The following is a 17116-nucleotide window of genomic DNA, read 5'->3' on the forward strand; positions in this document are numbered from 1 at the left end:
CTGGGTTGTCATGACTTTGGTTTTCTAATGAAGTCTGTCATATTTCTAGATATGAGAGCTGCACCATCCAAAGTTGGATGGATGCCGTCTCTCCTAAAGTGTACCTGACTGTTTATCCAGGGCTTCCGGTTGGGGAACTTCCTGACTTGTATGATGGGCACAAAGTTGTCAACACAAGTGCTGATGTACCCGGTCACATACTCAGCATAATCCTGTTGTGACGGAAGAGTCCTCCAGAGTGGCTGCAGCTTTAAACACATCCCAGTCTGTCTGAGCAACGTGTTGATAGTATTTAGGGAATACAGTCCTTAGATTGTGCTGGTTAAAGTTGCCAGCGGCGATAAAAACAGCGTCAGGATGAGCGTCTGTAGTGCGCTGATGACGCCGTGGAGCCGGAGCAGTGAGCTCTGCTCTGGGAGGCTCCGTCACCATCAGCTGTAGAACCAGTCAGAGGGTATATGGTGGGAGCTATTTAGCCTGGTACCAACAGAGAGATGGAGACAAACCGAAACTGCTTATTTACGATGCTACTGAACGAGAATCAGGGATTCCAGCTCGTTTTACAGGCAGTGCATCAAACTCTGACTTCACTCTGACCATCAGTGGAGTCCAGGCTGAAGATGCAGCAGTTTACTACTGTCAGAGTTATCATGAAATCAACAGTCAGGATGTGTTGACACAGTGAAAAAACGTCGTACAAAAACCTCCCTCAGTCAGACTGAACAGAAACTGAAGTTTCTGGAAGCTACTGCAGAGACTGATACACTTCACTGAGGACACACACACACACACACACACACACACCAGAAGTTACAGTTACTGCTCTGCTGAAAGCTAGGGATGCTGCGTTCAGGGCAGGTGAGGCATCAGCGCTGAGAGTGGTGAGGAAAGAACTGACAGCGGGCATCTCGAGGGCCAAAGCAACATATGCTCAGAAAATTCAGGGTCACTTCACCTCCAGCAACCCCCGGAGCATGTGGAAGGGCATCAAGTGCATCACAAATTACAACACCAGGGATGCACAATGCCCACTGGACCCTGCCCCTGCCAGAGGCACTAAACAGGTTCTATGCCCGCTTCGAGGATCCTGACTCCCCCCCCTCCTGCACCAGACTCACACCACCACCTGGTGACACACCCCTCAGAGTGACCACAGCTGATGTGAGGAGAACCCTGATAGGAATTAACCCCTGCAAAGCTGCAGGCCCCGACAACATCCCAGGGCGGGTTCTGAGGGACTGTGCTCACCAGCTGTCTGAGGTGCTGACGGACATTTTCAACACCTCACTGTCACTGGCATCTGTCCCCTCCTGCTTAAAGACTGCCACAATTGTCCCTGTCCCCAAGTGCTCCACAGTGACAGGCCTCAATGACTACCGTCCCATAGCTCTGACCCCTGTAGTCATGAAGTGCTTTGAGAGGCTGGTCATGGGCCACATCAAAGACTTCATCAATGTCACTGTGGACCCCCACCAGTACGCCTACAGGAAGAACCGCTCCACTGATGATGCCATCTCATCAGTGGTCCACACAACCCTCACCCACCTGGACAGCAGGAACTCGTACGTCCGTCTGCTCTTCCTGGACTTCTCATCAGCCTTTAATACCTTCATCCCACAGACCCTGGTACAGAAGCTCTCCCTCCTCGGTCTGAGTCCCACACTGGGGAACTGGGTCCTGGACTTTCTGACCAACAGAACACAGACTGTCAGAATCCACAACACCGTCTCCTCCTCCATCACACTGAGCACTGGCTCGCCGCAGGGCTGTGTGCTGAGCCCCCTCCTGTTCACCCTGCTGACATATGACTGCTCGGTGAGACACCCCAGCTGTCATATAGTGAAGTTCGCGGACGACACAGCAGTAGTGGGACGCATCACTGACAACGATGAGTCAGAGTACAGAGAGGAGGTGGAACATCTGGAGCAGTGGTGCAGAAACAACAACCTCTGCATCAATGTGAAAAAGACCAAGGAGATGGTGGTGGATTTCAGAAGAGACAGGCGCCCTCTCCCCCCTGCACATCGGAGGAGCAGCTGTGGAGGTGGTCTCCAGCTTCAGGTACCTGGGTGTACACATCACCGAGGACCTCACCTGGAACACCAACATATCTCATCTGGTTAGAAAGGCCCACCAGCGCCTCTACCTCCTCAGGAAGCTGCGGCGAGCTGGACTTGGAGGCTCAGTCCTGAGGAGCTTCTACCACTGTGCGGTGGAGAGTGTCCTCTGCACCTGCATCACTGTGTGGCATGGCAGCTGCACTGCTGCAGAGAGGAAGGCTCTGCAGAGGGTGGTAAAGGCTGCACAGAGGACTGTGGGGAACAGCCTGCCCACCACCTCAGACCTCTACACAGCACGATGCAGAGGGAGGGCCCTCCGCATCATGAAGGACTCCACCCACCCCTCACATAGTCTCTTCCAACCCCTCCCCTCAGGCAGGCGGCTGAGGAGCATCCGGAGCAGGACCACCAGGCTCAGGAACAGCTTCTTCCCTGAAGCTGTAAGACTGCTGAACTCTAGCCCTGCCCCGTACTCAGGTCCCAGTTTATGGCTTTAAACTGGGACCTGAGTACCAATTTCATACCATAACATGCAAATGTCCTGGTATGACAATAAAGTTCCTTGATCCTAAAGTTACACAGATCATATCAGTGTTTCTGACACGATAAATGTGAATATACATCCATATACATAGAGTCTAGCATAGAAATAATATGTTAGAATTTCATTCACGCCCTCAATAAATCAGCCTCTATGCTGATGACTTCTTGTTATACATCCCAAAAATTCTCATCTTTCCTTCTTTCATTTACTAATCAGACCAGACTTTAAAGCAGGCTTCATGGCTGCATTCTCTAATTTCTGATGTCCATTAAATGTTTTACAGTGTTTGGAATCCACATTTTGCCAAACAGAGATAAATTTGTTAAAACCAATAATAACAAACCCCCTCTGAGACGACCCAGGAATGTCTCATGAAATAGTTTCCCTACAGCAGCAGGTGTACAGAGCCTTCACTGTCATGGTTAAAATATAAACTTGGTTATGTAGTGGTCTCTGTTTGGTTTGGTTTAGGCACAAAAACTTGGACCTTCATCACCATGGTTACAATAATAAAGACACAGTTGAGGTGTAAGAACAGTCATGAACCAAAGAAACAATGATGACTATTGGTTTAATACATGAAATGAGCAGCAGTCTCCCACATGAAGGTCCTGTGTGTTGTTGACCATCCATCCGTCCTGACCTCCTCCATATGCAGATTTTGTTCCTCTTTACACAACATCACCCGACTTGACATCACTCTCTGTTGCTCCTTTGATAATTACAATTACAGCAACAGGTCACCGATCAATAAAATGTAACCATGGTCATAATAAGCTGCTTGCATGGGCGAACTATGAGGTGAGTTTTTCAGAGCGAAAATCTAGTTGTTCTTCCTCTATGTTAAAGAAATTAGAAATCATTGGGAGGGTGGAATCATTTTTCTCATATATGAATTGATAAACTAAATTCTTTCTGTCTTTAGCATAATCATTTTCTTATCTGTCATTTCATAATCATAGAACATTCATGGATAAAGGATCTGAGTTTATTGATAAACATTTCACATCACTGCACTGAAAAAACAAGCTGGGTCAGAAAATGAAAATGATTTGGTGTAATTGGCCTTAAATGAATTCTTTCATAGAATTCTTATCAGGTTTAGGACACCTGTCTCAGTGCTGAGGGGGAAACAGCATGAAATGTTGAGGACAGCTACAGCTGACTGACTCTGTGTGTTTGCATATGTGTCCTGCCTCTCTGCTCCCAGCCATTAAGAGGCCAGTGTTGATCAGTGTGTGTCCAGGCCTTTCAGAGCCACTGACACGCCGGCAGCACAATGATGATGTCTCTGACTCTACTGCTGGCCACCCTGGGGCTCCTTGTTCAGGGTGAGACTCTCTGCTGAAAACACAGTCATGTTCTGCTGTGATGGACAAAGACTGAAACGAGCAGCACTGACCTTCTTCCATCTATTGTCCATCTTAAAGAAATGATCCTCTTGTGTTTGGATGTTGATCGTCTTTCTCCAAGCTGGATTTGTCTCAGTAACCCTTCTCCTCTTTTTCATGTTTTCCAGGTTCATCAGGTGATATCACCGTGTCTCAGTCTCCTGAATCTCAGTCTGTTGTTCCAGGTCAGACTGTCTCTATCAGATGTAAAACCAGTTCAAATGCTGGCAGTGAGGTGGACTGGTACCTTCAGAAACCTGGAGAAGCTCCTAAACTCCTGATTTATTATGCAACAACTCGTCAGTCTGGAGTTTCAGATCGTTTCAGTGGTAGTGGATCTGGAACTGACTTCACTCTGACCATCAGCAGAGTCCAGACTGAAGATGCAGGAGTTTATTACTGTCAGCAGGATAACAGCCTCCCGTTCACACAGTGATACAACATCGTACAAAAACCTCCCTCAGCTGCAGAGGAACTGATCTGAATCAACAGCTGCACAAAACTAAACCCACAGACGTTTGCACAAAAGTACATTTTACAACAAAGTACATTAAAAGCATAACACAGTCACAGAGGAAAACATTTTGGAAAGTCAGTAAGTATTTTTATCAATAGTTTGATTCAGACAGGTTTTGAAACTTTGCATTTAAAGTCAGTTTTAATGATTGTTTTATGTTATGACATCAATTTGCCAAGAACAAGACAGGCTGATACAGCTGCTTAATTATAGAGTAAAATAAAGTAAAATAATTTATAGATTTGCTAGAACAATCAGACAAATTTCTCAGGATGTAGAAAATGATTTTCATAGTAATCCAGCAGTCACACTAAGTGTTGAATCAAGTGAAGAAATTACAAGTTAAAACATGACTATGCTAATTAGAAATAAACCTCAGTTAAAAGTTTTAAAATCATGTTTCAGACAGAGATTTCCAACAAACTAACACTCATAACAATAATACATTAAAAGAATGTAATACAGTAACACATTAGTGCTGCCATGAGATTTATTTAATGTGAGGATCGGGATGTGATGGAAAGTCAATGCAATCAAATGTACATATATTTACATGTGATTTTATTTTTTTAAACCACACTTCTGTAGTTACGTTGACAGGATTATGCACATTAGCTTAATGCAAATAAAAGCTCCATGAAATAGGATTACTTATTTACCTCAGGTCGAGAATATCTAGGTGATTTTCCATGAAATGTTCAGACCACGTGTTAGAACATCTAAAATATAAGCAAACAAAACTTTACATCTGTTAAAAACAGAGGTGACAAATAAAATATAGTCTTTTCTGAACGTAACACACTTTAAGATACAATAACATATCAGACCATTTTCATATCTGAGAAACAGACTTAAATAATAATAACTCATTAATCCTGTTGTTTTTGTTTTTAAACAAATAAGAAATATTGACAATAAACATGTGATATCATCTTGTGCTGATGATGCTCAACAATTTCTTTCTAATCCATGAAACATTATTCAGTGTTTAATGTAAATAAAACTTTGAGATGATTGAATAAAGATGGCGTCTTTTCAATCTTCCACTCACACCGAGTTTCTACCTGCTTTAGGAAACCACTGCTAAACACAGACACTGTCAGGTTAGACTCAAAGAGTCAGTGGAGAAGTGACAGCACCGTCAGGGTGGGGGCAACTCCACCCACTGGAGGAGGAAACAGAGATTAACACAGTTTATTTGAGGTAAACTAAACTCCAGTTTTCAGTTTTTCACCTCATTTCCATAGAGAGCCACTTTGCATCAGCAGCACCATGCTCCAGTGCTCTGGGAGAGTTTATAGTCCTGAGACTTGAAGACTGGATGACTGACAGCTGTCCTTCATGACAACACAAGCCACAGAAATCCTCCTGATCCAAAACATGACTTTGATCTCCGTCCTCATCTGGACTGTCTTCTGCTGCTGCTTCACAGGTAAAGTCCAGAGAATCAAACTCCTCTCCTCTATCAACATCTGTCCCTCTGACATGAAGCCGACTAAACGCTGACGCTGCTTTATGTTTGTGTCTCTGTGTCCTCAGAGTCCAGAGGACAGGTCACAGTGACTCAGCCTGGAGCAGTGAGCTCTGCTCTGGGAGGCACCGTCACCATCAACTGTAGAACCAGTCAGAGGGTAGATGGTGGTACTGACCTTTCCTGGTACCAACAGAGAGATGGAGACAAACCTAAACTGCTTATTTACGCTGCTTCCACTCAAGTATCAGGGATTCCAGCTCGTTTTACAGGCAGTGGATCAAACTCTGACTTCACTCTGACCATCAGTGGAGTCCAGGCTGAAGATGCAGCAGTTTACTACTGTCAGAGTGAACACTGGCTTAGTGGCAAACTTGTGCTCACACAGTGAAAAAGCATCGTACAAAAACCTCCCTCAGTCAGACTGAACAGGAACTGAAGTGACTGCTGCAGCTGGAATTGTGGACTGGGCGGGAGTCACCCCCGCGACCTGGGCCTCGACCAAGATGAGCAGCAGATGATGACATGACATGAATTTACGGTGAATAGCTTCATCGTCTTTACACACTTTACACACTACCTCATTACTCGACAATATACAAACACAGTCGGTCACAAACGCTTTCCCGGGCAGGAACACACTTTGATCTAACACATTCATCGACATACATTGTTGGTATGAGGACACTCATACCTGAAAAGGGAATATTTATATGAAAGTCGAGCGGAGACTGAGACGAGGAAGCGATGCGCCCCTTTACAGAGCTCGACAGCTCAACGCTCCCCCTGCTGGAGGCCTCCGGCTACTACTTCTGCTCTGAGCACCACTGATGTGAGGATCATATTAAGCACAAGACACAAGAGCACGTAAAAATACTGTGCTTCAACGGACTGTAACTGATGCTAACATTATAAACATGAGATATAGCACAACATGGAACATGTCAAACACCAGAATATATTCCAATTACTCCTGGGTCTTCTTTAGAAGTATATACTGTTTATAGTATAGTGAGCTACAGTATAATGATCACTGTGTTTAACAGGGTATTAAACAATATATTTAAAGTGTGAGCAAACTACATCACTTGTAGATGAACTGAAACGTAGTTAAATGAAGCAGGTAACAACACATGAACACTTTTTTTGTTTGGCTTTGAAAAGAAAGATTCACTTCCATGTTTTCTTCACAGCTGATTTTTCAAGTTATTCAACTATAACTTGAAATTCATTTGATTTCTATTTAATTCAGTTACACTTTACGTTTCAATGGACCTCAACACTTTATATGTTAACAAGTTTGTGTTCACAACAAAACACAAAGCTTGTGTTAAATGTTGACTCCACACTGCTGATACAGAAGCTATGATGATAATCCTGCTTCATGATTCTGATGCAGCACATTGGTCTCAGACTTTACACATTTACTCAGATTCATGACACTTTCTGGACTCTTCTAAAAGTCAGACTTTCTTTCTTAAGTCATTTCTAAGCTATTTCACAATCTGACACTCAGCTGAGTTCAATCTCTCTGGATCTAATGGAAATATTAAGATAGAAAGATTGATTGTTTTACAAGAACATACAGGAAAACAACTGATGTGATGAACAGGACTTTATTGTACTGAAAAAATGAGAGATTACAACAAGCAACAAAACCTCATTGATGAAACATGGAATCAGAAACTGAGTGAGAGAAAGAGACAGACACAGTGAGAATGGAGACTGAGAGCAGGAGCAGAGTAAAACCAGTAGCAGAGTCTCAGAGAGTCAGGTCAGGACTGGGAACACTGCTCTGTCCTCAGTGTCTCTGAGACCGGAGTCTGGGAGCCCTGGGTGGCCTCACAGGTCACAGAGCCCGCCTTCGTCCACTGGTCTGCAGTGAGCCTCAGGGTGCTGCTCCAGCTGTAGGTGCAGTCCTTCCCCAGCACCCTGGGGCTCTTGCTCTGATCCAAGCTGCTGCTGCTGCCGTCCACCTTCCAGGCCAGACTCCAGTCTGAGGGGAAGCCCTTGTTGGCCAGGCACATGAGTGTGGCCTTCCCCTGCTGCAGCTCCTCGCTGGAGGGGGGCAGCACCGTCAGAGTGGGACGGACATCACCTAGGAGACAGCAATCAGATTAGAGGACAGGGACCGAGCACAGCTGTCAATCAAACACCTTTACTGTGTGAGAGTAGATTTTGTCCTTTAAGGAGTTTCTGCCAGATGGTTTTTCTGCTCCACCAGTCACTCACTCACACATGGTTTCACTTCCCTTTAAGAAGCCTCTCATGCAAATCAGCACAGAGAGAATCATCACACAGTTTGAGCTGAAATATATCAAACTACACTGGAAATAGAAGAAGCACATTTGGTCCAAAATTTCAAATCTTTTCTGAAAACGATCCAAAATCTAAAGTGTACATTTCAGCAGAACCATAAACAAATACATCAAATAATCTGACAACAATCAAATGTTCTTCATGTGGATCATCGTCAATCATCGTCTGATGAACTTTTTAAATGATTTCAAACAGCATTGGAAACAATATATATCACAATGAAGAGATTACAGATTTTCTAACATCTTCAAATCCACATCTTTGTTTTCACTTTGTTCAATTAGATTTAAACAAAGTCAATCTTATTTCATATTTTCAAAAGTTTAGCGTTTAAAAGATTAATTATTTAAAATGAAAAATGAATCTTAGAAAACATGTTTCAAACAGACTGAAGTTTGATCTTTTCTACAGTTCAACATAAATTTCAATATGACAGGAATGTGTAAAGCAAAGTTTAGTAAAGCTGCTCTGAGTTCAGCTCCGTGATGAAGGAGGACAAATAAAATCATCAATACTAAAAGTGTTTGAAATCAAACCAGATCATTTCATCTGCTGTAACATTCAACATCTGAATTTAATACATGACTTTACAATATTGTATTTAGTATTTTTGCAGAAACTTACTTCCAACATCCAGTCTGGTTCCTCCACCAAAAGTCCACCACAGTGATACAAAGTCATTGAGCCGTCGTACAAAAACCTCTCAGTGTAGAGAGACACGGCTCTGTGACTGTGAAACAAACATCAACTATATCAATTTTAGATTTTGGCATCTGATATAAGAAATGAGCCCAAGAGCCAAAAATCCCCGAATTAATATTTTTCTATTACAACTTTTTTCAATTTCACAATGAAAAAATAAAGATTTGATGAGATAAAATAATCTAAATAATAATTCAATAAATGAAATATAAAAAAATTTCCAGATGCATAAGTTCACATTAAAAGTTACACTGAAATGTTCATAAAACATATTTTTATATATTTTTCAATTAATCAGAAGCTTCATCATATTGAATTCTGTTGGAGTCAGTCAGAGCATTTCCATAGAGCCACTTTGCATCAGCAGCACCATGCTCCAGTGCTCTGGGAGAGTTTATAGTCCTGAGACTTGAAGACTGGATGACTGACAGCTGTCCTTCATGACAACACAAGCCACAGAAATCCTCCTGATCCAAAACATGACTTTGATCTCCGTCCTCATCTGGACTGTCCTCTGCTGCTGCTTCACAGGTAAAGTCCAGAGAATCAAACTCCTCTCCTCTATCAACATCCGTCCCTCTGACATGAAGCCGACTAAACGCTGATGCTGCTTTATGTTTGTGTCTCTGTGTCCTCAGAGTCCAGAGGACAGGTCACAGTGACTCAGCCTGGAGCAGTGAGCTCTGCTCTGGGAGGCTCCGTCACCATCAGCTGTAGAACCAGTCAGAACGTTTATTATAGCAGCCCAAACCACTATTTAGCCTGGTACCAACAGAGAGATGGAGACAAACCTAAACTGCTTATTTATCGTGCTTCCACTCGAGTATCAGGGATTCCAGCTCGTTTTACAGGCAGTGGATCAAACTCTGACTTCACTCTGACCATCAGTGGAGTCCAGGCTGAAGATGCAGGAGTTTACTACTGTCAGAGTTATCACTATATCAACAGTCAGCGTGTGTTCACACAGTGAAAGTGCATCGTACAAAAACCTCCCTCAGTCAGACTGAACAGAAACTGAAGTGACTGCTGCAGCTGGAAGCTACTGCAGAGACTGATACACTTCACTGAGGACACACACACACACACACACACACACACACACACACACACACACACACACACACATGTATCAAAACAAGATCATTAACAAAAAACTGATCATGGTTGAAATCAAATGATTTTCTCCATCACAGTTTCTCTCCATCATTCATATCCAATTATAATCTCGTGTTCTGATCTGATTCACCAACAAATCAAACAAGATCAAAAAAGAAGAAAAATCAAGTTCAACCTGGGACAGTTGCTGAGAAAAGACTTGATCATGACCTTTGACCTCAGCTTCACACTGGATCGTAGATAGAATCAGTTTCTTCTTTATTATTTGTTATTACAGCCTCATTTCACCATCAGAGTAGATCTTTTCACTGTGAGCTCATTAGACTTTAATGAAAAACGTGACTGACTGAAGAAAGAACCTCTGTAAAACAATGAAAATGATTCTGTGTAAGAAGCCTCAAATTTCTTCCTTCACAGAATTCACATCAGCCTCTCCAGCTGCTTGGTGGAAAACAGACGAAGTTTTCTGTCGTACATCTTTAGCATTTATGACACAGAATTTAAAGAGTCAACTGTCTTTCATAGAATTCTTATCCGCTTTATCAGTTCAACACTTGCCTCCTAACGGCTGGGAGCAGAGAGGCAGTTCAAATGCTGGCAGAGAGGTGGACTGGTACCTTCAGAAACCTGGAGAAGCTCCTAAACTCCTGATTTATCGTGCTACAAATCGTCAGTCTGGAGTTTCAGATCGTTTCAGTGGAAGTGGATCTGGAACTGACTTCACTCTGACCATCAGCAGAGTCCAGACTGAAGATGCAGGAGTTTATTACTGTCAGCAGGATAACAGCCTCCCGTTCACACAGTGATACAACGTCATATAAAAACCTCCCTCAGCTGCAGAGGAACTGATCTGAATCAACAGCTGCACAAAACTAAACCCACAGACGTTTGCACAAAAGTACATTTTACAAAAAAGTACATAAAAAACATAACACAGTCACAGAGGAAAACATTTTGGAAAGTATTTTTATCAATAGTTTGATTCAGACAGGTTTTGAAACTTTGCATTTAAAGTCAGTTTTAATGATTGTTTTATGTTATGACAGCAGTTTGCCAAGAACAAGACAGGCTGATACAGCTGCTGAATTATACAGTAAAATAAAGTAAAATAATTTATAGATTTGCTAGAATAATCAGACAAATTTCTCAGGATGTAGAAAATGATTTTCATAGTAATTCAGCAGTCACACTAAGTGTTGAATCAAGTGAAGAAATTACAAGTTAAAACATGACTATGCTAATTAGAAATAAACCCCAGTTAAAAGTTTTAAAGTCATGTTTCAGACACAGAGATTTCCAACAAACTAACACTCATAACAATAGTACATTAAAAGAATGTAATACAGTAACACATTAGTGCTGCCATGAGATTTATTTAATGTGATGCAATCACATGCAATCAAATGTACATATATTTACACGTGATTTTATTTTTTTAAATCACCCTTCTGTAGTTCAGTTGACAGGATTATGCACATTAGCTTAATACAAATAAAAGCTCCATGAAATAGGATTACTTATTTACCTCAGGTCGAGAATATCTAGGTGATTTTCCATGAAATGTTCAGACCACGTGTTAGAACATCTAAAATATAAGCAAACAAAACTTTACATCTGTTAAAAACAGGGTGACAAATAAAATATAGTCTTTTCTGAACGTAACACACTTTAAGATACAATAACATATCAGACCATTTTCATATCTGAAAAACAGACTTAAATAATAATAACTCATTAATCCTGTTGGTTTTGTTTTTAAACAAATAAGAAATATTGACAATAAACATGTGATATCATCTTGTGCTGATGATGTTCAACAATTTCTTTCTAATCCATGAAACATTATTCAGTGTTTAATGTAAATAAAACTTTGAAATGATTGAATAAAAATGGCATCTTGTCAATCTTCCACTCACACCGAGTTTCTACCTGCTTTAGGAAACCACTGCTAAACACAGACACTGTCAGGTTAGACTCAAAGAGTCAGTGGAGAAGTGACAGCACCGTCAGGGTGGGGGCAACTCCACCCACTGGAGAAGGAGACAGAGATTAACACAGTTTATTTGAGGTAAACTAAACTCCAGTTTTCAGTTTTTTACCTTATTTCCATAGAGAGCCACTTTGCATCAGCAGCACCATGCTCCAGTGCTCTGGGAGAGTTTATAGTCCTGAGACTTGAAGACTGGATGACTGACAGCTGTCCTTCATGACAACACAAGCCACAGAAATCCTCCTGATCCAAAACATGACTTTGATCTCCGTCCTCATCTGGACTGTCCTCTGCTGCTGCTTCACAGGTAAAGTCCAGAGAATCAAACTCCTCTCCTCTATCAACATCCGTCCCTCTGACATGAAGCCGACTAAACGCTGACGCTGCTTTATGTTTGTGTCTCTGTGTCCTCAGAGTCCAGAGGACAGGTCACAGTGACTCAGCCTGGAGCAGTGAGCTCTGCTCTGGGAGGCTCCGTCACCATCAGCTGTAGAACCAGTCAGAACGTTCATGTTTGGAGCAACTATCACTTTTTTGCCTGGTACCAACAGAGAGATGGAGACAAACCTAAACTGCTCATTTACACTGCTTCCACTCGAGCATCAGGGATTCCAGCTCGTTTTAGAGGCAGTGGATCAAACTCTGACTTCACTCTGACCATCAGTGGAGTCCAGGCTGAAGATGCAGCAGTTTACTACTGTCAGAGTTTTCACTCTATCAACAGTCAGGCTGTGTTCACACAGTGAAAAAGCGTCATACAAAAACCTCCCTCAGTCAGACTGAACAGAAACTGAAGTGACTGCTGCAGCTGGAAGCTACTGCAGAGACTGATACACTTCACTGAGGACACACACACACACACACACACACACCATCATGGAGAATATAGGACTAACAGCAAATCAGGATCTGTATTGATCATTCTTCATTGTTTTACCTGATGCTGCTCTGACATAAACTATAACTACTTGCAGAACAAAGTGTGTGTGCATCTTAAAATAAGGGTTAGTTGACACATTAAGGTCTCATCTATCTGCACAAACAAATCTCTCGTGTTCTATTCATCCAGTCAGCTAATAATATTCACAGTTTCATAGAAAACAAACAGAAACATAATGTATCACACAAGCTGCCAAGGTGGTGCTTTGGCCTGATTTGACCTGATTTGGCCTCAGACTTCTACCTCTTGCTCAGTATGAACAAGGTCAGTGGTCGCCATTAATAGTGATTATGATGTCATTACTGCTATGGACTTTCAGGAGGTCCAAGACGCCGTCTTCTACAAAGAAATGATCTTTATGCTCCACAACCACCGGACTAAGTGAGCAGTTGTAGGAAGGGACTTTGTTGAAAGTAAATGTCCTAGGTTTTCTAAAACTGACTCCTTCTACCTTAGACCAAAGATTTACCAATGACCCTATGTATGTACAGAAAAGTTTCCAAATAAGTTACGATGATTGGTAATAACTTCCAGTTGTCAATGTATATATCACCATGAACACAAAACTTTCATTTTGGTTTCAAAAGGGAACATATTGTTTGGGATGTAGTGAATTTGAATGGGGCCACAAGAGACAAGGAGGTGTGGCTTCCAAAACCACAGAGCAAGCTTTCCAAACAAATACACCAGCTTCCTTATACTAAACTGGGAAGGTGAGTGGGCTGGAAATGTGACATCTAAAATCAATATACTCCTCGTTCTAACAATTAGTGTTTTCCATTGTGGAGGTGTGCTCACATTAAGCCATGCTGTGAACAGTCACTATCACTAAAGCTGTGCTGGAACGCTGCAAGTGTTTCTTCCACTTTACTGCACAGCAAACTGATTTGTTCATCTGAACCACTAATAAAGTGATGTTAACTCACTGAGAAACACATTTCATTTTCTTACAACCTTTTCCTAGTTTAAAAGAAACAGCAAAAAGTTTGCTCTGCATTAGTAGTAACATAACAGCTGTGATGTGGCTGAAAATGATCAGTAAACAGTGAAATAAGGCTGATATCTGAAAGTCCAAACTGGAACAGAGGAGTGAAAGTAAACCCCAGATCACAGAGGTTCAGGTAGAAGCTGCAAAAGTCTTGAGAGCTGAAAACAGAGAGAATTAAGAATAGAGCTTTCTCTCTAGTCTACAGCATAGACACACAGGAGTGTAGCGACTGCAGACACAGCTAAAGGGAGGAGAATGTCATAGGTTGGCAATGGTCAGCTCTGCTACCAAGCAGCAGTGGTGGAGGAAGTACTGAAGCTTAGTACTTAAGTAAAAGTACAATTATCCCGCAAAAAATATACTCAAGTGAAAGTGGAAGTACTGCATCAAGAATCTTACTTAAGTAAAAGTACTAAGTACTTACTTTTAAATTTACTTTAAAGTATTTTTTAAAGTAAAAGTACTCACGCAATGGGTTGTCTCAGTGTCGGGGACATTTTTTATTCTTTATTTTAAATTTCTGTATTGATCCCTCCTGGGGAAATTATTCTCTGAACTTTACCCACACCAACTGAACGAAACACACACACAAGCATTATGCACATGAGCAACATGCACTAGAGACGCTGGGGCAGGGGCTGCCTAGTGAGGCGCCCGGGGAGCTGGGAAGAATCGGTGCCTTGCTCAGGGGCACCACAGCCATGGTCGCAGAGGCAGGGGAGGCGCGTCTCCTTCACCACCACCGTATCCGTTTTTTTTGCGCTTGGTCGAGGGATCGAACCCACGACCCTCGGATCTCAAGCCGGTCCAAAGTGCAAAGCCGCACTCTTAACGTACTGCGCCCACAAATTTTGATAAAGAATGAAGATATACTGATTTATGCCTCTGCCTATGTCACCTGCTAAATACGGCCACAGATGGTTGTCTGATTCTGAGCTGCAGGGATCAGGCTCACGCTCAGCCGACGTTGGCTCTGGGTTCTATTGATGTCACGTGTCGTTTCTTCTCGCCGGAATCAGTGCTCCTACCAAATGCGCGCTCTGCCATCATTGGAGGTAACAGAGCCACCTGATAGGCTGGCAATGGCAAACAACGCCTCAACGCAATCAGTCTATTTTTTTTTCATGCAAGATTTTGAGGAAATTATGTTCATAACATGTAACGAGTAACGGCATAAATTGTAGAAATGTAGTGGAGTAGAAAGTACAGATAATTGCTGCGAAATGTAATGGAGTAAAATACAAAGTATGCATTATTATTTTTACTTAAGTAAAGTACAAATACGTAAAAAAATACTTAAGTACAGTAACGAAGTACAAATACTTTGTTACATTCCACCACTGCCAAGCAGGACCAACACAGTGCAATTTGGCACAGCTACCCTGCTAACTCCTGTGAGGCTGTAATGGAAATGCATGCCATCACAGCTTATGTGCTAATGGAAAAAAGCCCAATTCCAAAATTCATCAGCATTGTTAAACAAAATCAAGTGGGAATCTTCAAAAGTTTGTCTTTTAGTGCAGAGTTTCCTCTCTGTGTTTCCATCTCTCCACCACAGCTTTGAAAAGAAACATTAGGTGTAGAAACACAAAGAGGAGAATTTTGGACTAAAAATATCTGGAAGATAGAAACTTGATCTACTCAGACTGTTGAAGCCTCATGTTTGCTTCTTTTCAACTCTGGAAGTCAACTTTTCCACAGGACAGGGACTGTGGATTTTATGCTCCATCATTTCCATTAGAATTTCTTTAGAAAGGATCTTGTTGCAGACAGTACTGACTTCCTACAAATCCTTTCCTTTAACACAAACTACAGTGCATCACACCAAAACAAAGTTAAGAAGCTGAGCAACCATGAGAATATCTCACAGTCATGATCAGCAATTTCACAAACATATCATTTGGACAAAACATTTCAAAACATTAACTTCTAAACTAAACACTGACATGAACTACTAACATGTACTGACTTACTGAAAACCTTGGAGGTGATCTGAACTTTCCTGTAGTTTCCTCTTGTCCTTGTAACAGCAGTAGCTCTTCCCTTCCTTGTCAATAATTGTGCAGAAATATCTGAGTGCTTCTTTCTTCCTAAATCATGAGCAAGTCCTGTCCAGTCCAACTGTTTCTGCTCCTGTTTGACTTCTGAACTTGTCTCTGGCTGTGTGTCCACTTACTGCAGCCTGTGACATCAGACTGTAGAATGTTGATACATCAAAGGCATCAAAGGACAAACACACACACACACACACACGCACACACACACACACACACATGCACACATACCGGTACTTATGTCTTTGTGAGGACACTTGCTGACATTCCCTAGCCCTTACCCTAACTCTAACCAAAACCCAATTCTAACCCTGAAACCAAGTCTTAACCCTCAAACAGCAACATGAACACAGATGGAAACACTGCAGAGCTGCTTTGAATGGTTTAACAGGTAGAGATCATCAGATAATGGAATGACCTGATGTAATTTATCATATAGCGATATATTCTCTTATCATACACTTGTATATTCTCATAAATTCATATATTCAATTCTGTGTGAAGTACATACAACTTGACCTGAAGTGACCTAATGTGCTGAGTATGCTGTTCATTGTGTTTTGTGAGGACACCTGCTTATGTCTTGGACAAAGACAGTCTATTCTTTATCTTTGTTGCTGTCCAGTGTCTCTGAGCATAACTTACACTTCATCTCAGTTGCTCATTAATTTTATCACTTGACTTCCAGCTTGTTTTCTTTCCCTGCCATCCCTGCAATCCTGGTATGTGAGGAAGAGACATCAAAAGCCCTGGGAACATGGAGCTCGGGGTCAGACCTCTGTAGCAAGGTTTGCTGTGTGAGCTCTGTCCTTTCTGCAGAAATTAATTACTCTGAAGATTTTATTTTATAATAAAACCTCAAAAGACAAAGATTGTCTAAAGGAATTCTATTTCACTTCTCATCAGGTGGAAAGTGTTTTTCCACCACACCTGATACCTTCATCTGTATCCATAAACACATGGAGGAAATCTCCCAAACACAAACTTAACCACAATGTGATTCACAACAAACACACTTGCATAT

The 17116-nt window shown here is 41.9% G+C and overlaps 4 gene segments (V, D, J or C); 1 reads left to right on the plus strand and 3 right to left on the minus strand.

Annotated features, from left to right (window-relative positions):
- The window catches only part of LOC121188595, a 235660-nt gene that overhangs the window by 93062 nt on the left and 125482 nt on the right, over positions 1-17116 (minus strand).
- Positions 1-17116, minus strand: part of LOC121188598 — a 208054-nt gene that overhangs the window by 77494 nt on the left and 113444 nt on the right.
- The window catches only part of LOC121188596, a 98872-nt gene continuing 85615 nt past the window's right edge, over positions 3860-17116 (plus strand). Inside the window, 2 exon segments of the V gene segment in view lie at positions 3860-3935; positions 4124-4421. Of these exon segments, the coding sequence occupies positions 3884-3935; positions 4124-4421 (350 nt within the window).
- LOC121188599 overlaps positions 7592-17116 on the minus strand; it is a 127684-nt gene continuing 118159 nt past the window's right edge. The window contains 2 exon segments of the V gene segment in view: positions 7592-8081; positions 8927-8964. Coding sequence covers positions 7759-8081; positions 8927-8964 — 361 coding nt within the window.

Source organism: Toxotes jaculatrix, chromosome 10 (genome assembly GCF_017976425.1).
Source record: "Toxotes jaculatrix isolate fToxJac2 chromosome 10, fToxJac2.pri, whole genome shotgun sequence".
Taxonomy (NCBI): Eukaryota; Metazoa; Chordata; class Actinopteri; family Toxotidae; genus Toxotes; species Toxotes jaculatrix.